Source organism: Fundulus heteroclitus, chromosome 10 (genome assembly GCF_011125445.2).
Source record: "Fundulus heteroclitus isolate FHET01 chromosome 10, MU-UCD_Fhet_4.1, whole genome shotgun sequence".
NCBI lineage: Eukaryota > Metazoa > Chordata > Actinopteri > Cyprinodontiformes > Fundulidae > Fundulus > Fundulus heteroclitus.
Genome location: NC_046370.1, coordinates 5,541,764 through 5,563,542, shown reverse-complemented (window position 1 = coordinate 5,563,542; position 21,779 = coordinate 5,541,764). Strand labels below are relative to the sequence as shown.

General features: G+C 40.6%; 2 protein-coding genes across 8 annotated transcripts in view; one reads left to right on the top strand and one right to left on the bottom strand.

Annotated features, from left to right (window-relative positions):
• LOC105919742 (dynamin binding protein) overlaps positions 1-12,938 on the top strand; it is a 67,279-nt gene extending 54,341 nt beyond the window's left edge. For 2 of the 3 annotated variants that reach the window (XM_012855119.3, XM_012855137.3), the window contains 12 exons: positions 151-247; positions 449-596; positions 2,220-2,237; positions 3,021-3,220; positions 4,393-4,523; positions 4,618-4,722; positions 4,816-4,944; positions 6,676-7,008; positions 8,773-8,943; positions 9,027-9,225; positions 10,479-11,101; positions 11,985-12,938. In XM_012855119.3, coding sequence (XP_012710573.2) covers positions 151-247; positions 449-596; positions 2,220-2,237; positions 3,021-3,220; positions 4,393-4,523; positions 4,618-4,722; positions 4,816-4,944; positions 6,676-7,008; positions 8,773-8,943; positions 9,027-9,225; positions 10,479-11,101; positions 11,985-12,173 — 2,343 coding nt within the window. In that variant the 3' untranslated portion in view covers positions 12,174-12,938. The remainder of the gene's footprint in view (positions 1-150; positions 248-448; positions 597-2,219; positions 2,238-3,020; positions 3,221-4,392; positions 4,524-4,617; positions 4,723-4,815; positions 4,945-6,675; positions 7,009-8,772; positions 8,944-9,026; positions 9,226-10,478; positions 11,102-11,984) is intronic. The other variant, XM_012855128.3, reaches the window with a different exon arrangement.
• Positions 12,939-13,476: 538 nt separating this feature from the next.
• Positions 13,477-21,779, bottom strand: part of LOC105919782 (nebulin-related anchoring protein) — a 29,801-nt gene continuing 21,498 nt past the window's right edge. For 4 of the 5 annotated variants that reach the window (XM_012855180.3, XM_021312085.2, XM_021312079.2 and 1 more), the window contains 12 exons: positions 20,963-21,067; positions 19,790-19,888; positions 19,585-19,689; positions 18,814-18,921; positions 18,424-18,735; positions 18,230-18,334; positions 16,789-16,887; positions 16,600-16,704; positions 16,418-16,525; positions 16,018-16,329; positions 14,446-14,601; positions 13,477-14,362 (listed from right to left, as the gene is read on the bottom strand). In XM_012855180.3, coding sequence (XP_012710634.2) covers positions 14,075-14,362; positions 14,446-14,601; positions 16,018-16,329; positions 16,418-16,525; positions 16,600-16,704; positions 16,789-16,887; positions 18,230-18,334; positions 18,424-18,735; positions 18,814-18,921; positions 19,585-19,689; positions 19,790-19,888; positions 20,963-21,067 — 1,902 coding nt within the window. In that variant the 3' untranslated portion in view covers positions 13,477-14,074. The remainder of the gene's footprint in view (positions 14,363-14,445; positions 14,602-16,017; positions 16,330-16,417; positions 16,526-16,599; positions 16,705-16,788; positions 16,888-18,229; positions 18,335-18,423; positions 18,736-18,813; positions 18,922-19,584; positions 19,690-19,789; positions 19,889-20,962; positions 21,068-21,779) is intronic. The other variant, XM_021312076.2, reaches the window with a different exon arrangement.

Sequence of the window (21,779 nt, the reverse complement as noted above, 5' to 3'; positions counted from 1 at the left end):
CTTGACTTTATAAAGTGCCTTGAGATGACATGTTTCATGAATTGGCGCTATATAAATAAAATTGAATTGAATAGTTATATTCACTTGTATCACATGCTGTCTGACAAATTACCTTGTTTTTAATGGAAGTATTTACTACGTTTTCACCAGTTAAAAGTGGACTTTGAAGGACTCTTTGGGAACATCAGCTCTGTGATTGATCTGTCCGAACGGCTGTTAGCGGGACTGCAAGATACAGACTCAATAGGTAAGAAGTTGTGTAAGAATAAATGTCCTTTCGTTTTAAAACTCATTTTCTGTGTTTAGTTCCCTGAAAAGATTTAATGCTGCTTTTTAACGTCATTCAGATTCCTTTAAATCAAACTGCTTTAAATTGTCATCCTTTTTTCCCCCCTCTCTGTTTTAAATGAAACAAATTTTCTAACATTTTGGCCCCTTCTGCTGTCAGGAGGCGTCTTTCTGAACCTCAGAGCTGAGCTGGAGGAAGTGTACAAGCTCTACTGCCAAAACCACGACGATGCCATCTCCCTGCTGGAGACCTACGAGAAAGATGACAGCATCCAGCGCCACGTGTTGGAGTGCCTTGAGAGGCTGAGGTGCGTCAAAGAGTGGACAAAGCGTCTTAAATGTTCTGTGGATTAGTTTTCAAAGGTCGTATTTGACTCTTATCTTTTTTTTTCCCCATTTGGAAACCTTGTAAAACTATATTTTAGGCAATGCACATTACTCTGATCATCGAACAAATCTGTTTCCCCCAACAATCAAAGGGTTTTTCACCCTGTTCAATAGTCTTTGCATTAAAAGAGACTGTATTGGCTGCTGCAGCTCCCCGTCTCTGACGTACAGAGAGAAGGTGAAACACTAGTCATTAAATGTTTTGACATCCAAAGCCAAGGGTTATGTAAAACAGTTAAAAGTGCTGGAACCGCTTTAAATTATGTTGTGAGCAAAATTATCAAAGAGTCGTATGAAAATAAAGAGCAATCATGCTAATGTTAGCCTAGCTCATCAGCCAAACTTTGAGAAAATATTGTCAGCAGGAGCAAGATTTGAGTTTACTGAAGACTATAGCTATGTTTGGAGTTTTCCACGGTTTAGGTGACATGATAGTAGCATCTGAAGCTAACTACCACGCATTAAAGCTACATATTAAAGCTGTTTTCCGGAAACTCCATATAAGCAAAACAGTTTCCTTGTTAGTGTTAATTCAAATAAACTTGATACTTTCCAGAAATGTGAAGAGAAAATGTCTTTACTCATTTAGCTAAACGGCTAACCTTTTAGCTTTCTTTCCACTTCCACTCTACTTCCTTAGTCCAAATATGGATTAGTACACAGAGTAAAACCTCATACCTCTAATTGCTCACTTTAAAAAAAAGGACACCACCAACTATTTTAAGACGACATCCTCCATCTTTAACATTCTTTAGGTCTCTGACCGGTGTTGGCTTTAAGTCGTCTTCAGGTCAACTGGAAAACCAGCAGCCAAACCAAAATATGATCAGTTCATCCACGTAAATCTGAGCCCTCCTTTGGTTTAATGGCGAGAAAAGAAAAGTACAGTCGCAGTTAATAATTGATTTCTCATAAACTATGAGCCCGCTCAGACTTTTTTCTGTAGGTGTCAGCCATGTGGAGCATTTCAGGAATGTGTCCTACCTTGTTCCTCCTGTCCGGTTTCACCTTCTGTGACTCCATTTCTGAGACAGACTCGACACTGGTGTGTTTCAGTGAAATATGGCCTTGTTTGAAGATCAACACATGATCCGTGAGGCAGGAAGCTGCAGAACAAAGAGCCTGCGGCTCTGTAAACAACAGAAAAATGACTCTGGTTCATATAATAGTCTTTCCGGCCAAGGTTGACATCTTGCTTTGTCTTAAGGGCTGTAGTATTTTTGTAGCTTTTAGTTGTCGCCTTCATAGGAACTTTTTTTTGATAGGTTTGTAAGATTTAAAAAGGTCATGTTAACCATCAGTTCCCCTAAACAGTGTTTTTATTGCTTCTCTGAGCTCCTGTCCAACTTTAAGTAAGAAATCACAAAGAAATCTGACGCCTGATTTCCCCGTTTCAAGCTGAATCTCTTGTTTTAAAATCAGCATCAAAACTCTTCTGTCAAATTTGTCAATGTAAAGATTCTCTGAAGATCCAAGCATCATCCTTACGCTACAAATGCTGCATTTTAAATCTTTCTATTTCTTTCCCTTCCTCCTTTCTACAGGGCAATATACCGCGAACAGTAAGTCTCTCTAATGATTGTCGGCATGATTTTCAGCATGGGAACCGTCCTGTCTGCGTGCCTGCTGCTCATTAACCCTCCTTTTTAAAATTGACATCTGTGATTGTGCTCGAAAGTGAAAATGTTGTGCTAAATGGAGATTTGCTCTTTAACTTGTTGTGGTTTCTGTCTGCATGTGTATTATTTGGTGCTGTTGTACTGAATGCTGTGCAGCTTAATGATTTCCCAGCTCCTGTTTTCCTGGTTGAACAGGCAAAATGAGATTGATTCTGGGAAACAATGCCACCTACAGGGCAAAAACAGTAACTGCACTTCACATTTAGAAAAAAAAAAAAAAAAAAAAAAAAAAAATATATATATATATATATATATATATATATATATATATATATATATATATATATATATATATATATATATATATCTTAGAAATTAGTTTTAAAAATAATGATTTACATCCAAACAATTCATGTAGGTTTCATGTTTAAGTAAAACCTGTTTGTCCTGTAGACTGCATTGAAACTAAGCAAATAAATTTTTCTGCTTGCCTTCGATGTCTCTCCGGCTGTTGGTCATCATCAGAAATATGCATGTGATGAAGGATGTATCATTGGATCATGCAATCCATATGATAGCTGAAATATGCCTTCATCACTGCTAATAGTCTGTAGCTGTCGCTGTTCTCATGATGACTTTGTGTGATCCTTGTGACGCCTGAAACTTCCTCGACTTTAAATATTACTCAGCACCTGAATAGCCTGTTGTTCCTGGCTGTTCTCTCAGGGACAAAGCGAATTACATCAACCTCGGCTCGTTCCTGATCAAGCCGGTGCAGCGGGTGATGCGTTACCCGCTGCTGCTGACGGAGCTGCTGGGCGCCACGCCAGACAGCCACCACGACCGGCTCCAGCTGACCAACGCTGTGCAGGCCATCAAGCAGATCAACGTAAACATCAATGAGTACAAGCGGCGAAAGGATCTTGGTAAACTTCTCGGAGGATTTTAAAATGCGTGTCTGTATGCGGCGCTTTGAGACAGTATTTACTACCTTTTTAACGTTTTCATCCTTGGAGTCATTACAACAACAAACTGTAGCGCATTAACCATTAATTTGCATTGGATTCAGCTCTGGACTTTGACTAGGCCATTATAGCACAAAAGCATGCTTTAAGATAAGCTAGGCGTGTCCAAGTTGTCGTGCCAAAATTGTCAAAGGAAAGGTACTTGTAGGATTCAGACATCTGAATATTAAAAAGCAAACAAAATTTTACAATTTATATCTGCTTAGCAATAAAGTAAATTTGCATTATTTTATTGGAAGAATATAGTCGGGTTCTTGTTGCTTTGTTTTAAAAAATTTAATCTGTAAATCGTTATAGATCCAAACATAAAAATGGTCTTGCATATTTGCCTTATAAAATAAAAAGGAAAACTGTTTCCCAATTCTTGGTGGCTGATTGTTTTCCTATTTTCAGTCTAGAAAAAAGTACTTGCTTGTACTTAATACTGGATATATTTATTCAAGTTTAATGAATAACTGCGCCCAGGTGTACCTGAATGTTTGTGGTCTTATTTTAATATTATTGAATTTAATATGAAAGCAAAAAGTGTGGAAAATAAGATAAAACACCTTATGTTTCACATAAAATACTTCATTTTAGGAGGATTTTAATTTGTCTGTGAAAATCTTGGCGTACAAAAATAAATTAAAGATACGGCACAGTTTTCTAGTTACTTACAAGGACTACAATATTTTATGTTTTAATAAACCTTAGTCTGGTCTATCTCCAGTGATTAACATGATTGCGATTACAGCAATATGATGACAGTGTGGATATTCTATAGATGATGTGACACATATTGAGATATTGACAACTATGGCCATTAATTTAATATTTTAATAGCCTGAAGTATTGGTATTTTAAACAAACAAAATAAGGCTTTGTATCGTCATCTAATGCATAATTAATGCACTACCTTGTGTTGGGCCATCAGAAATTATACATATACAGGGCATTGAAGTTTGTCTCTTGTAATTTGAGAAGATGTGGAAAAGTGTGATATTTATGACTTGCTTGATGTAAATATCAGCTGATTTAGTTGCACGGTCTGCTCTCTAGTTTCCTCCCTAAAGTTCTCCCTCTGCTGTCCACAGTGGTGAAGTACAGGAAAGGAGATGAAGACTCCTTCATAGACAAGATCTCCAAGCTGAGCATGCACTCCATCATTAAAAAGTCCAACCGAGTCAGCAGCCACATCAAGCACCTCACAGGCATTTCTCTCCAGGTTTGTCTCCATTTATTTTTTTACTCTGACTCAAATGTTTGTAAGGCCTAAAAGTTCAAGAAGTCTCAAACCTTTATGTTTTATTTTCCCCCAGATTAAAAGTGAAGAGTTTGACGATGCTGAGAAGAAGTTCAGGCTGCAGGAGAGACTCATCAAGTCTTTCATCAGAGACATTTCCATGTACCTGCAGCATATCAGGGTAGGGGCCTCCATCAGCACAAACGGAGGGAAACCATCGGGCTCAGGTTTCCGCTTTGCCGTAAATGTGACGTCTGAATTGATCTGTGTGCAGGAGTCGGCGTCCGTGAATGTCTTGGCTGCCATCAGTTTGAGCGACATCTACACGGAGCGCAGCGTGCTGGACCCTGAGCGCTTCCAGAGAGCCCACCGCAGCATCAGCGACAAACAGTTCACTCTGTTCGTAAGTACCCATCCGCTGTTTTTGGCCTCAGCTGGAGGCGAACTTTACCCAAATCACTGTCGGGTCGGGAATCAGAGCAGAAACCTTCTGGGTAGGAGCAGTCGGCTGTATTAAGAGTTAACCAGAACAAATGCACTTTATATACGTATTTAAAGTGTTTTCTATTGGTTCTGCCTCCATTCAAACACCAACAAAATTTTTCTCTTTCTTGTTTGGTTTAACTTAGTTTAGAGCTTTGTGGTAAATCTGCAGTTTTATAAAGCATTAACTTATATGGATTTTTAGCAGATTCTGACTTTTAGATATTTGTTTATAGCCTTCCTGGTGTGAGCTGTCCAATTAAGTGATGCTGATTGTGTGAGAGACGAGCCGCAGTTAAACACGTTTTTTTTTGTTTGTTTTTTTTTTCTCAACGAAAGGCAAATTGAAAAAAGATTTTACATTTTCAAATGTATTTAACATTTAATTTTAGCCATTGGTGCTGTTAGCGCAGCTAGCATAACTAAAACAGCAGTTTCTGGGTGTTTCCATGCAGGATATACAGTTAAGTTTAAAATTATTCATGGACCTGGCATGTTTAGGCTTAAAGTTGTGTGTTACCTTTACCAGCAAGAGTTTTTTTTTCTTACTGGAAGAAATATCAATATTTTGGAGTGACCCAGCCAAAGTGATGGCAAGGGAGCTTTATAACCGTATAACCAAATGATAAATCACCAATATACCAACAGGAAAACTCTATTGACTGTTAAGAAAGGGTATAAAACATTTTTGACATGTTATTTTCGTAATAACTTAAAAACAAGTGTTTTTTTTTTTTTTCAACACTTTTTTACATTATATTATCATTGAAGACATAGCTGCCTTATTTTCTATCCAGAAACAAACTTCTTGGTTTATTGAAATTAATTTGTCATCAAAATCTGCCAGGGATATGAATAATTTTGAGCTTAACTTTATATAATACATACCCTTAAATACATGTTGAGATCTCCATAAAGACGCAAACATTTCCTAATCCAGTGTGTTTCATGATGGACTAGGATGAAACGGGGTAACTTGAACCTCATTTAGCCTTCCTGTTCCTTCTGTTGAAACTCTTGTTCTCTCTTTTCCTCTCTTAGCCTCAATAATCTGCAGACGTGTCTTAGGAAATAGTTTCCTTTTAACTAGCTTCTTACATCTGTAAGGGCTTACATCTTCTTACATCTGAAAAGGGCTTAAAATAGTGTTTAGTTAGACTCTGATATTCCTGTTGTGGTTTTTCATGCATCACAATTGGGAAGATAACCTATTAAATCCAAATATGGGGACAAATAAGACCCTACCCTTCACATAAATTAATACTCTCAGTTGGGAAACATGCAGATGAAGATGTATAAAAATGTATCCATTAAGCAAAAGCTATTTGCAAGTAGGAGAAACAAAACTATGAAGGTATGCATTCGTTTTGTTGCAGGAGACTGTCTGGTTAAAATAGTTTCTTGCTTCTAAAAACTGTTTCTCATTTTTGCCAAACTTAGATGTATCCTCTCCTCTTTGTATTTTTTTTCAGCAGTGAGTTGAGATGCATTCAAAAGCAAATTGTATGCTTTTCTTATAACTTTCTGCATAAATTTCAGGCACAGATTTAACAGTTTGCATCCACAGTTAGTCCTAAAACTGCAAATTTCAATTGCATTTTTTTTTTTGGACAAAATCTAAAACGGTCACCTGTTTTTTCCTCCCGAGCAGAAGGAGCGCACCGAGATGCTGGTCATCAAACCGCTCTCTCAGCTCCTCGTCATGTTCGCCGGGCCACACAAGCTCATCCAGAAACGCTTCGACAAGCTGCTCGACTACGACAACTGCAAGGAGCGCGCCGACCGGCTGAAGGACCGGCGCGTGCGAGACGAGCTGCAGGTGGCCCGCAACAACTACGAGGCGCTGAACGCCCAGCTCCTGGACGAGCTGAAGAAGTTCAACGCCGTGGCGGAGGACTTGTTCAAAGGCTGCGTGAGAGGCTTCGCCCAGGCCCAGAAGGACTTCATGAGGATGACGCTGGGAGAGCTGCAGCCCCTCCTGCAGGTTTGAAAAGTGTTCCAGAAACTATTAATGGCTGCTGGTCAGACTGAGCTCTAAAACATGCTGTTTAGCAGATAAACAAACTAGATAATTCAATTTTATTTATATAGCGCCAATTCAGAACACATGTCATCTCAAGGCACTTTCTAAAGTCAAATTCAATCAAATCAGACAGATTGGTCAAAAATTCCTCTCTAAGGAAACCCAGCAGGTTGCATCAAGTCTCTCCAAGCAGCATTCACTCCTCCTGAAAGAGCGTAGAGCCACAGTGGACAGTCGTCTGCATTGTTGATGGCTTTGCAGCAATCCTTCATACTGAGCATGCATGAAGCGACAGTGGAGAGGAAAACTCCCCTTTAACAGGGAGGAAAACCTCCAGCAGAACCAGAATCAGGCTCAGTGTGAACGCTCATCTGCCTCCACCCACTGGGGGTTAGAGAAGACAGAGCAGAGACACAGAAGGCACAGAAGCACACATTGACCCAGGAGTACTTTCTATGTTACATGGTAATAGAGGATGATCTGCCCCCCAGGATGATATCACAGCTAACAGCACACCAGACCAGGTGTACCTTCTATGAAGAGAAAAATTACAGAACACAGAGTTAAAAGTTGAAATAACAAAAAATACTGCAAATTGGAGAACAGTAGGAAATCAGTAGAGTGAGAGAAATAGGCCCTGATGTCCTCCAGCAGCCTAAGCCTATAGCAGCATAACTATAGAGGTAGCTCAGGGTAACATGAGCCACTCTAGCTAGAAGCTTTGTCAAAAAGGAAAGTTTTAAGCTCAGTCTTAAAAGTAGACGGGGTGTCTGCCTCACTGACCAAAACTGGGAGTTGGTTCCACAGGAGAGGAGCCTGATAGCTAAAGGATCTGATAGATAAAACAACAGTTCATCAATATGAAGAAGAAAGCCTCATTAAAATTTATAAAATCTCACACAAAAGTTCAATAAAACCCAATTGCCTCATAATCTTTGAGTATATTAGTGTCATAAGACACAAAAACATGGTTTTATAAAAAAAAATATGTATATTTTAATTTTTTTCAGTTTAATTTTCCTCAACGTTTTCTCAAAACTTTTATTATGTTTTGGAAATTCCAGTAAGAAACCTTTCTTTCTGAAAATGTTTTATAATCTGTCCACCAGTGAAAACATGAACAACAGTTCTGGATAGAGATGGATAAGAAGTTTCAGTCTGGAAAAATATTTCAATTTACAGACTAATTCTTCATTTCAAGGAAGGAAGGAAAAGTTTAAAACCCTGATCCAACAGGGTCTAGGATTTGGATTTGGACTAAAACCTAAGCTTTAATTAAGCAAATCACAGACAAGACATCATCTAAACCAGTGGCTAAATAAATAAAACCAGTATAAATAAAACCAAAAAGCTGTTTTTCTTTCAGAAATACAAAATGTTGATATTTTTTTTTATTGAAGAAGAAGAAGCGAACCTGCACTTGTTTTTTTTTTCTTGTTTTTTTTTCAGGCATTGGAAAAGGATCAAATCAAACCAGACTGTTAGGAGTGCTTAGGAACCATGAGAATATCATCAGTTTTAACAAAACAATTGCTAGTTAATTAAATTGAAAGCATAACGCAACATTTGATATGTAACAGCAGCACCAGAACTGAAATTAGACACTTCACAAAACACAGCAGAGCCAGAGTTTATAATAATAAACTGTTATAATTATAATTCTCACCACTCACTGTTCAGCTCGGATTGTTTATCCTCGTCTTCTCTTTCTGTTCTCATCCCCAGTTTTCCAACAAGGTGGGCTCAGAGGGAAACCTGATCACCAAGTTTCAGGAGGAGTACAACCAGGTGCTGAAACTCCTGCAGAGCTTCAGCTTCTGCCCGGATAACCTGCCGCAGCCGGCCGCCGCCTCCAAGAAGAAGACGCTGGAGAAGCAGACCGCTAAGAAGCCGCCTGTGAGTTTGACTCGCTTGTCTTGTGCTAACCGGCGACACCCGAGCGCTTCGCTCCCGCTCATCTAGCCTCAAATGTTTTCCAGCCACACCACCCCGTGCAGACAGACAAGTGCCGCGCCGCCCTCCTGGCTAGTTACGGCCCCGAGAAGCTCTACCAGGCGGACAGGAACTTCAACGCCGCCCAGGATCTGGACGTCTCCATACAGGAGGGGGAACTCGTGGGTGTGATAAAGCAGCAGGACCCCCTGGGAAGCAACAACCGCTGGCTGATCGACAACGGAGGTAGTTTATTGCTGCACGACACGTGGATCAGGAGTAGGGCTGGACGATAATTCAATAACAATATATATTGATCGATAGACATGTGGCGCCATAAATAGGGTCGATAAAAGTTCGATAGAGAGTTTTTCTTCCTTCCTTTCAGCCCATCATATTAGTTGATGCTACAGTCACTACTTCCTCTCGACCAATCGTAATCGCGGACCCAGGCACGCCGTCATAAAGCCCCGCCCTCTCAAACCACAACACAGAGCACTAGAATATGTCACAGCAAGCAGCGGTGGAGGAAACGGTCCCAAAACGGGGTTTTACTAGTTCACCAGTCTGACAGAAATAAATCAATGATTTGTAAAACTTGCAAGGAACCGGTAAAAACAAAGTCTGGCAACGTAACCAACTTGTTTCATCACGTAAGCCGCTCAGCCGCTCACACCGGCAGCAGCGCGACTCCGCATCTTCGGAGGAATTTTCTGGAAGTTCTTCCAAAACAAAGCAGGTATAGCAGCTAAACTGGGCTCCTTTCTTTGTGATAAAATGACAAAGCGTCCAGGCGGCGTAAGGAATATCATGCATGCAGTAAAATGCTTCATAGTGATCGATACGTCTGCAGCTGAAAAACTTGGCTTCAAACAACTACTCGCCACTCTTGATCCGCGTTATAAGTTTGGGGACGCAAGTTTTTCTCTAACAGCGCTCCCTAAATTGTGCGACTAATGCAGGGAATCAGTGCAAAATGAGCTGCAGTCTGTGTCCTTACAAGCCACAACCACAGCCCTGCGTCAGCCTCTCAATTATGAAACCTGAGAAGTAACTAGTGTACTATTCCCACCTAAATATTTATTCCCAAATAAATAAATAAATTTATTTATTTGGTATATTTATTTTGGTCATTTTACTGGTCACTTTAGGTTATTCTTTGTCATTATTTAATAACATAACTCAGGTCTCTTAAGTTATTTTTCTTTAAAAAAATTCTGTTATGGTTAAAAAGGTTGGTTAAATAAAGATTTAATTGGAATTCTGTGTTTGTGTTCTTTTATTAAATTTAAATCATTTAGCAATATCATAAAATGTCCAGGCAGAGCTGCACATAAAATATGGTTTTAAATATTTTCAATAATTATCGATATCGATCAATATGCGTTTTTTTTATTTTATCGATAAGCTTTTTTTCTATATCGTCCAGCCCTAATCAGGAGTTAAAAGCATGGATGCAACTTACTCCAATTTTGCTTCTGTTTGTTCCTGTGTCGCAGTCACCAAGGGCTTCGTGTACAGCTCCTTCCTCAAACCCTACAACCCACGCAGGAGCCAATCAGACGTGTCCATCGGGAGCCATTCGTCCAACGAGTCCGGCTACGGAGGCTCCTCCCCCGTTTTCTCCCGCCAGAACAGCAACAGCACTTTAACCTTCAACCCGGAGACGGGCGTCGCCAGCTTCTCCACGTCGCAGCCGCAGAGCCACCCCTCGCCGCAGCCGTCGCTGGACTCCGCCTCGTCTCGCCGGGGCCAAGCCAAAGAGGCGGGGCCCAACCCCGACGCCCCGGCCCAGGGCCACTCGAACCGCAGAGACTACGCCGACCGGACCCACAGGAGCGCCGCCGGTCACAGAGACTCGGAGCCGCCGCACCGGCTCAGAGATCCGTACGACTCGCGCTACGAGAGCCGAAACAGAGACGCGTCGGACTTGTCCGAGACGGACTCGTCGTCGTCTCAGAAGAACGGCGGCAGAAGCAGAAGGCATGGACTGGCAGAGAAAAGTTCACAGCAGTGGAGGAATGGAGACGGCACCATCCCCAGGAAGTCCGCGTACGCCCGGGAGGAGTACCATGAGCCGGAGCCAGAACCAGAACCAGAACTTGAAGTGGACGGTCATCAGGTTAGACAGTGACTTGAATTCTTTATTAGGGCTGGACGATATAGAAAAAAAACTTATCGATTTAAAAGAAAATGCATATTGATCGATATCGATAATTATTGAAAGTATTTAAAACCATATTTTATGTGCAGCTCTGCCTGGACATTTTATGATATTGCTAAATGATTTAATTTTAACAAAGAACACAAACACAGAATTCCAATTAAATCTTTATTTAACCAACTTTTTTAACCACAACAGAATTATTTTAAAGAAAAATAACTTAAGAGACCTGAGTTATGTTTATTAAATAATGACAAAGAATAAACTAAAGTGACCAGTAAAATGACCAAAATAAATATACCAAATAAATAAATAAAATAGCCTATTTAGGTGGGAATCGTACACTAGTTACTGCTCAGGTTTCATAATTGAGAGGCTGACGCAGGGCTGAGGTTTGTTTTTACCGGTTCCTTCCAAGTTTTACAAATCACTGGTTTATTTTTGTCAGACTGGCGAACTAATAAAACCCCGTTTTGGGACCGTTTCCTCCGCTGCTCCTTACTGCGACATATTCACGTGCTCTGTGTTGTGGTTTGAGAGGGCGGAGCTTTGTGACGGCGTGCCTGGGTCCGCGATTACGATTGGTCGAGAGAAAGTAGTGACTGTAGCATCAACTATTATGATAGGCTGAAAGGAAGGAAGGAAAACTGTTTCTATCGAAGTTTTATCGACCCTATTTTTCCCACACGTCTATCGATCGATATATATTGTTATTGAATTATCGTCCAGCCCTATTCTTTATCCTGAGTTTTGTTTTTAAAATACTTTTTTTTTTTTCCACAACTGCAGATAATTAATGATTCCCATGACCCTTAAAACGGCCTCCGTTGTGTTTCCTCAGATTTACTACGCCCTGTACTCCTTCAAGGCGCGCTGCGACAACGAGATGAGCATCACGGCTAACGAGCGGCTGCACATCCTGGAGTTCCAGGACATGAACGGCAACGGCGACTGGTGGCTGGGCGAGGCCGACGGAGGAAGACGGGGATACGTGCCTTCCAACTACATCCGCAAGTCCGAGTACACATGAGCGGGCCCTTTCCCTCCAGGAGCGCGCTCCGACCTCAGCAACTTGGCGAGCATCGACAGAGCAAAAAGGAAAACGAAGAGAGAGCCCAAGCATCTCGCTGTGACTTATTGTGAAACCGTTTGATTATGGAGGGCGAGTGTTGCACATCTCAAGCTCTTGGCATCATTATTTGCCTGTATTTATATACTTTTTTTTTTGTTATATATATTTTTTTACTGACTGGAAGGTGCACTTTGACCTACTGTTCCCAGACTACAACCAGCGAGTTGCCATATTCTCTGGTGCCGTCGGCTTGCCTGCTGCAGTAAAACATTGGAGGACTGCAGTGGGAAAGAACATATTTGGGGTTATTTTGCTTCCAGGACAGTGCAGGAGCGTTAGGCGGTAAAGATTTCTGGCTTGCCTGCCAACAATCAACCTTAGAGGCACTTACTTTGGCCACACGTTTGGGGTGTCTGCCGAACGAACGCCACCGGCTTGGAGTGTTGCGTGGGAGTAACACAAACCCCTCTGGGTCCAGATTGGGACAACCTTAAGAGTTTACAAGCTCTCCTTTTAATCTTCTCAGCTGCCTGGTTTGCTTTTCCAACCAGGGAGGCTGCATCTTCCTCTAAGGAACGTAGCGACCTGATTCCATTCCTCTTCACACTCCTCCCAGATATATTTTGTGGCCATATAAAGCTGTATAAAAAGACTTGTTTCCCCACCCCCGATGTAAAATAATCATGTTTGAATAAAACACTCCTCTGAGGAATCTTTAACCTGTGTGCAAGTTTTGTGTTGTGACTTCATAGAGAAACTAACGTTGTTGATGTTGGGTATACACTGCAAAAACGGATCTAAAAATAAGTAAGATGTTGTTAAAGTTAGTGTATTTATCCTTGATTTGAGCAGGTAAATAAGATTATCTGCCAATGGAATTCAATTAAATTTTATTTATATAGCGCCAATTCATGAAACATGTCATCTCAAGGCACTTTACAAAGTCAAATTCAATCATATTATACAGATTGACCCCTAAAATAAGATAATTAGACATCCTGCACTTGAAACAAGATGATTTGAGATGAATTGTTCCTATTTTAAGTGTAAAAATCATATTCCATTGGCAAATCATCTTATTTACCTGCTCAAATAAAAGGACAAATATTCTAATTTTAAGAACATTTTACTTATTTCTAGTTCTGTCTTTGCAGTGTGAGAGAAGTAGCCGGTGCCCGCTTAACCCAACGAGAAATAATCAGAAGTGATTCTTTTTAACTGAAGGCTAAATTTCCTGCTCACAGTGAACACAAAACTTAAGTTTGCATTGAAAAAAAACTTTAATGGGACATCCAAAAAAAAAAAAAAAAGCAAGCGTTTACTCTCAGCCCAGCTTTGAGTTACAGAAAATATCGTTACAAACTCACAGAGCTGAACCTGCCAGAACAATTAGAACATCATTTTTAGTTTAGTTTGGTTCTGAGTAACTGAGCCTTGCTCAAAGTGCACTACGTGGTCAAACCTAAGCTACTATCAGGGTTTTTGTCCCATTTTCACCTGCAGCATTTGCCATTTACTAAGGATAAAAGTTGTACTGCTGGCCACAAAACTAACTGCTGCTCCTTCATTTCCTAACAAACTAAAAACACAACATTCAGTTTCCAGCATTTCCTTCAGTTTATGTCCGTCCTGAAAGCTTTAACTCCGTTTTCAGATAAAATTCCTGAAAAAAAAAAATCCCCTTTGATCGACACATACATTAACCCTTCAGCAAACGTTACACAATCAGCCCTGCTTCCACGTACATAACATCCTTCTTTGCAGCTACAGGCAGTACGATTCATCGTTTCGTCAACTTTGAAAAATTAATCACACATTGATTTCGCTATTGACACAAAAATGCTTTTATGATGAAATCTTTACGCGTTTTCTATCGCAGCTTTACTGGAGAGGTTTGTTTTCACTGTGTTTTGGATGGCGGCTGCTGAGGAGGTGGAGGAGGAGCTGGAGTTCTTCTCCATGGATCTGAAGGAAGTTGTGACAGTGGAGGACTTTTTCTGGACCGTCTGGATGGTCTTCTTCCTCTTGACGTGAAGGACCTCCATGGCATCCATGTTGATGCCCTTCTGGATCTCCTCGCTGGTCTCCACCTGCTCTGTTTCTTGCTGTTTCTGCTGCTGCTCCAGCTGCTGCTGCTGATGATGCAGCTAAAAAAAAGGTGGAGACGGGGTTACCAGCTGTAAATTATGCGTTGTCTTTCATTCCTATCATCTTAAACCGCCTGCCTCACCATCATCATATGCTGGTACTTTGCAATAGCCTCATCTGTGGTAACTCCCTCAGCCAGGCCCAGCTCTGCTGCCCGGCGGGCGAGCTCCGCCTTGTGGGAGCCGGGAGGGGTCCATCCCACTCCTCTGATCCAGTTCAGGTCAGATTTGTAGTTCACCTACGGAAATTTGCATAATTGCACATTTACACATTTGCACATATGCCATCAGACTGTTGAACAGCCACAAAATGGCCTCTGTACAATATTTGTATATTTGCACATTCCATCATTGCATGCTGCTGAACTCTCAGTTACCACTGTCGTTTTTCTCCTGCACTGTTTACATTGTTTACATTTCAATTGTTTACTAGGAAATCACTGCTGCACTGAAATTCACTGCTATTTACTGTAACTTTACAAGCTGTATGCGAAACGAAATTTCGTTCTGTACGCACTCTGTGCATACAAAATGACAAAGTTGTCTAAGTCTAAATTAGGAAAAACAATGATGCTTAATCTTATTTGCTTTTTACAAATCTTTGGTATGTTTCCAAACATCACCTGTGTGATTTGAGAAAGCAACATGTAAGTTCCAGGAAAGTATCTAGTATGTGATTTAAAAAGTACCCGAAAATAGGTTACCTTGTATCACAACCTGGTTTCTGACATTACAACTTAAGTTCTGAAGTCTGTTCATGAACGTGTCTGATACCTTTCTGAATAGTACCTAGTTAGTTCTGGTATATTCACGAGAGACATGTCTGGTACCTTCCAGAAAGGTTTGGGTGAAAAGTGACTTCTCAGAAAGTAACCAGTAAGGTCTTAAGAAAAAAAGTTAAAGGAAAATCCTCCATACATTTCCAAGAAAGTACCTGGTACGTTCTTTATACAACTTGCTAAGTAGAGGGAAAGTATGACAATCACAGGAAAGTGTTTGGCAAGTTCTGGAAAGGGTAACCAATAAGTTCCAGGAAAATACCTATTAAGCACCATGAAGTAACTTTTAAGTTCAGAAAGTACCCGCTATGTTCCTTATACAACCTGCTAAGTATAGGGAAAGTTCTGGAAAGTATCACAATCACAGGAAAGTATTTGGCAAGTTCTGGAAAGGGTAACCAGCAAGTTCCGTGAAAGTTCCAGAAAAATACCTGCTAAGCACCATGAAGTAACTTCTACGTTCAGGCGCCCAGTAGGTTAAACGTTTTTGATAGGTTCTGAAAATGTAACCAATAAGATAATGGAAAAATAACCTATTATGTGAAAATGTGACATGTGCTGGCAAAGTAACCAGCAGGTTCTAGAAAAGTTGCAGGAAAGCACCTTTTAGGTTTTGAACAATAACTTCTCAGTTCAGGGAAAGTAACCAGTAAGTTAAAGTGCGCAGGAAGTTCTGTAAGGTGCCCTCTAGGTTTTTTTTTAGAAAGCTCCAGAAAGGACCTGGTAAGTTCTGGAAAGTAACCTGTAATATTTTTGAAAGTACCCAGTAAGTTACAGGAAAGTTCCCAGTAATCTTAAGGTATTTGGAACATCAAGTGCCAGGACAGTAAACCCGTTCACCCCACGGTTAAATCTGCGTGTAGCGCCGTGTCTTACGTCGCTCTGCAGCTTGTAGGCCTGCTTGGCGTGCTTGACGGTGAGCTGCTCCGGGTCGCAGGTGTAGTCGTGGAGTTTGTGGCGGTAGGTGATGTCGCTGGCCTGGGCCTGACTCTTCTTGGCCAGCAGGAACTCGGGCTGGTCCGGCTGCATGTTGTAGCGGCCGCGCTCCTCCTTGGACTGGCGCTTGTACTCCAGGTTGCTCTGAAGCTTGCTGGCAGCCAGGGAGTGGACCATCTTGGGGTCGTCCTCCACGCAGCGCAGCCCCACCTGCTGGCCCTTCTCCTTCAGGTGGGACTCCTTGTAATGGTACTGAACAGAAGATGATCATGTCTTCTTTTTTGTTTGTTTTTCACGGTACGTAACAGGCGACAAAAAAAAAGAGGACAAAAGAACCTACGTCGCTGGCAATTTCCCTGGAGGCCTTGGCTGTTTGGAAGGGAATAGCGTCCAACCTCAAGTCAAAGCCTAATGTCTTCACCTGCTCCCCAGAGGCCTTGTAAACTTTCTTTAAAGCAAAAGAAAAGTCATGAAGAAAAATATATTGAAATATTGTCACATATTTACTGAGACGTGTCTTACGTCGCTAATCTGCTGAGCGTTGATCTTAGCTCTGACAAAGTCCGGATCGTCTGAGTGTAAGGTGTATTTATGCATGTCGTCGTTCTTTCCAGACTTGTACAGCCTCTGGAAAACACAAGAAGAGAAACCAAACAGTGTACCCACATTTTCTGGTACTCGGTATATGTTTATTTTTTTTTATCTTTGTACCTCACTGCACTGTTGATAGCTCGTCTTGGCGTGAACAATGTCAGGAGAGTCGGCCACAGACGTAAACTTGATTCTGTCCGGCAGCTGACGGTACTTCTTCTGCAGGAGGGAACATCGCATCGCACTTAAAACCCATTTAAGAAATGCTAAATATGGGTTTACCCACAAGGCAGTGGATATGCAAGGGGTCTTGCATGAACAGTAGTCTCGCCAGCCTAAACTGTCACAATTATTGGGACCTCCAATAACTCTTGTACAACATTTTCAAGATGTAAATACCCCGGTACTGTCCAGGAGCTTTTAATTAGTAATCCAAGCCTCTGTGTTCCAATTTTTCTTACCTGCTCTTTAAAGTGAGATAGACAAGCGAACATGTTAGGTCTATAATAGACTCTGTGAGGCTAACGATCCGAGCATGCGAGGAATCTGGGTGTAGATTTGGACTTGGATCTGAATTTTGGTAACAACACAAAGTCTGTAATCTCCTTATTATCGTCTCTCAAACTTTGCCAGAAAAAAGAGGTTCCTGTCAAAACAGGACCCGGTAAAAAATCTGCACTTGTTTTTATTTCTGTAGGTTCGATTGCTTGCAGCGAGTCTCTCTAAAAAGTCAATCAGGCTTCTGCAGCTCATTTAAAAGGCTGTTGCCAGAGTCCTGATCAACAACAGGAAAATGGATCACATCAGAACCAGTTCTTAAAAATCACAGAACCGGAAACTGGCAAGGACAAATACACTAATTTCAAGAAAGTTTAACTTACTTTTAGCTCCCTTTTTGCTGTGCTATTGTTGCAAGACAACAGTGCTACAGACTGAACCATTGTGCAGGTCCCTCTTTCCTTCTCCATCTTAGTAATATTAATTATGTGTCATTTCCGACCATTTTATTCTCTTGTTTAGCTGTAAGACACCCTGCTGATTTTTATCAGTGAAACTTGCTTCATAAACAATATTCACCACTTTACTGGGGGTCCTAATAGCCATGGAGGGCACTGTGGGTGGATTTTATTAAAATCTGAGACTTAAACAAACTTTATTGTCATTTTGTATGCACAGAGTGCGTACAGAATGAAATTTCATTTGCATACAGCTGGAGAATTTCAGTGAATTGCAGTGGATTCCAGAATAAAGTAACTTTGCAGGATAAAAAAGTAACTTAGCAGGAAAATAAAGTAACTTTGCAGGATAATAAAATTACTTTGCAGGATAAATGTATATTGTATTTATGAAAAAAATTAAATATTATTGTTGGTCTTGTAGTCAAAGGTTTCTTAAGTCTTTTCATGGATTTTATCATGCCTTTACATGAAAAATAGTGATAAACGAAAACCTGAAACATGATAAAATCTATAATTTCGAAATAGTTCAGCTTTCTACTCTTTAGAGGTTTAGAGAATTTTTTTTAATTATCAGGGTTTTTTCCCCCCACAAAAACACTCACATCACTTATCAGCTCCCCGGCCTTCTTAGCCGCCTCCATCTGAGGCGCTCCCACTCCATCCCAGGCCACTCCTTTCATGAAACTCAGGTCAGACTTGTAGAGTTTCTGCGCATGAAACAGCAACACCAATAAAGCGAGCATCACCTCAACATGCCCTCCTCTTCCTTCACCTTTCTGGTCTTCAACGCACTCACCTCACTCTGCAGGTCGTACGCCTTTTTGGCCCATTTCACCTTCATGTCGTCGGGCAGCACCGTGTACTCGTGGAGCCTCTTCCTGTAGTCCTGATCGCTGGCCAGGGCCTGGGCGTTCTTCGCCGCCACCAGATGGATCATGTCCGAGGTGAGGTGGTAGCGGCCGCTGGTGGACAGAGCATCCCTGCGGTACTCCTGGTCGCTGGCCAGCCGGCCGGCCTGCAGGCAGTGCAGCAGGTGGGGGTCCTCCGTCACGCTCCTGACTCCGATGTGTTTCCCCTTTTCCAGCAGGTGGTTGTGCTTATATTGGTACTGGAGAGAGACAGGTTAGCTGGATTTCACGTCATGCCTCGTGTCTTGAAATCGAAGCAATGGGGTATAAGAGCTTACGTCGCTGGCGATGCCTGTGGAGCTCTTGGCAGCCTGGAAGGGGATGTCCTGCATGGTGAGCTTGTAGCCCTGAGCCTGCAGAGTATGCCAGGACTCTCTGTATTTCACCTACAGCAAAAAAAACAAAACAAAAAAAAAACAGTAGACAGAAAATAACCAAAGCGTCTTGCCTACACTGCAAAAACGGATCTAAAAATAAGTAAAATATTCTTCAATTTAGCGTATTTATGCTTGATTTGAGCAGGTAAATAACATTATCTGCCAATGGAATGAATAATCTTCCCCCTAAAACAAGATATTTAGATATAAAGCACTTGAAATAAGATGATGAAGATGAATTGTTCCTGTTTTAAGTCCAAAAATCTTATTCCATTGGCAAAACATCTTATTTACCTGCTCAAATCAAGGACAAATACACTAATTTTAAGAACATTTGACTTATTTCTAGTTCTGTTTTTGCAGTGTATTAAGTTTTCTTTCAGCGGATGGCTGAAATTGGCACACTGCAAAAATGGATCTTAAACTAAGTAAAATGTTCTTAAAGTTAGTGTATTTATCATTGATTTGAGTAGGTAAAATGATATTATCTGCCAATGGAATGAGTATTCTGACCCCTAAAATAAGATAATTAGACATACTGCACTTGAAATAAGATGATGGAGATGAGTTATTCCTATTTTAAGTGCAAAAATCTTATTTTTGCACTTAACATAGGAACCAAAGCTTCTTGCCTATTAAGTTTTCTTAATTGGCTGAAATTGGCAGCAGTACCTCGCTGAAGTTGGCGGCATTTATCTTGGCTTGTGTAATCTCTGGTCTCTCAGCTGTAATCGTGTAGCTATGCTGGTCATTTATGCCCTTTTCTTTGTAGAGACGCTGAGGAAAAGACAAAAAATAAATAAAAAATTAGCATTTTACATCTTTTGTTACCCACAGAAGACAATGCATAAGTGAATGGATATGCTCGCTGGCTCACTTCGTTGCTGACGAGTCCACTGAGTTTGGCGTGGACCATATCTGGGGAGTCGGCGACCGAGGTGTGCCTGAACTTGTACGGCTGCTGTCGGTAGTTTTTCTATAACAGGAAAGAGTAGTTTCATTACATTCCTGATGGAATCGCTCAAAGTCCTGCTAAATCAACACATTCTTAAACTCAACATTTAAGAATGTGATTCAAATGTAGGTTTTCTAGCCGACGCTGCTGGGAAAACCTATTTGCCTGAAATAAAACAGATTTTTTGCAGGCAGTGTGTCTTTTATGTCACTTTGAAGGCGTTTTTGTCCAGTCATTTTAGCAGAATTATTGTTGAATCATCAACACTGGCCATAACTAAACATCTGCATTCACCTGTTCCTCTTTCACGTAAACTCTTAAACCAGCAACACAGCATCACTGGCCAGTAGGGCTCGTCTGCCACTCTTCTTTTTTCTGCAAACTAAGAGGAGCTAGAGCCCTTACCCCACTCATGAGTACCTTATAAAATATTATATTGAGTGTTTCTTGACTAGCTGCATCACCATGTGGTTTGGTGCCTGCATGGCGTCCTGCTGCAGGACCCTCCAGCGTAGCGAGAGAGCAGAAAAAGATCGCCACACTTCTCCTGCATTGTCTACATTTAAATTGTTTACTTTTAAATCACTGCTGCACCTTATACTGTAATTTAATTTTACTGCAATTTACAAGCTGTATGCAACGAAATTTCCTTCTGTACGCACTCTGTGCATACAAAATGACAAATAAAGTTGTCTAAGTCTAAGTTACTTCTCTCACTGTGGCCACAAAAGCCTTAGAAATGTCTTTGCAAACCTTTTTAGACTCATTAATGTCAGATTAGCATTTTGTGATCTAACAGCCTACTTCCTGTTGTCAGACGGGTTCTATTTAGGTGATTTCTTGATTTTGCTGGTTAGGCAGTAATCAGGTCTGGGTGTGGCCAGGGGCAGGTGTTTTATTTATTTATTTTTTATTTCATCGGGTTATCTTTGTCAGATATATGAAATTAATTTTGATTTCATATATCTGACAAAATACAAAAGGAAAAACATTAAAAAAAAAATCTATCAGGGGCAAAATAATTTTTTTTCACAGCATTATGATAAAAATGACGAGAAGAGAATGGATATAAATGAACCAAAGAGGGAATCTCACATCACTGATGAGGTCTGTGGCTCTCTTGGACTCTTCAATCTGCAGCGCTCCTGTGGCAATCCAGGCTGCACCTCGCAAGTAGTTCAGGTCAGACCGATACAGTCTCTGTGGACGTAACAAAATAAAGATCCGTTCCCGAAAAATGACTGATTTTGCTATTTTTGTTCATTTTCCATGCTGAGGAAAAACTTTTACATGTGTAATAGCTGTCAAATATATTTTCACATGTAAGAAAATACATTTTCCATAATGGGCTTTCTGTGAAGAAAACAGCTCCGTCTGACTGGACCTGTTTGCATAAACCCATCAGGGACATGAATCTCAGATCAATTTGAGGCTTTTAATAATGCATTTTAAGAATTGCCAGCACATTTTAAATTTATAGTAGATTTTGTATAATCTGCACAATTTATGACAATTAAATATAGCCTTAATATACACATAACACCCCACTTCATATGCAACTTGCTCTTGTTTTAAATCATATTTATTTGCTCATTTAACTGAGTTGAATGTTTGAATTACTTGTATTGTTACTCTAGAACAGTACTGTTTTTTGTTTTTATCAAACATGTCTCTATTGAAAATGAGATCTTGGATCTCAATGAGAATACCGGTTAGGGCCGGACAATATGGACCAAAAAGAATATCTCAACTTGTTTAGGCTGAATGATGATATATGTTTATCTCGATATGTGTTTATTTTCATAAAGAAATGATAAAAAAGCATCTCTGAATAAAAGGCTTTATCCAAAATATCTCACAGGCACTTTCTTTTTTTACAAACAGCTGTAGATAAATGTGAGAAACTGCTGAA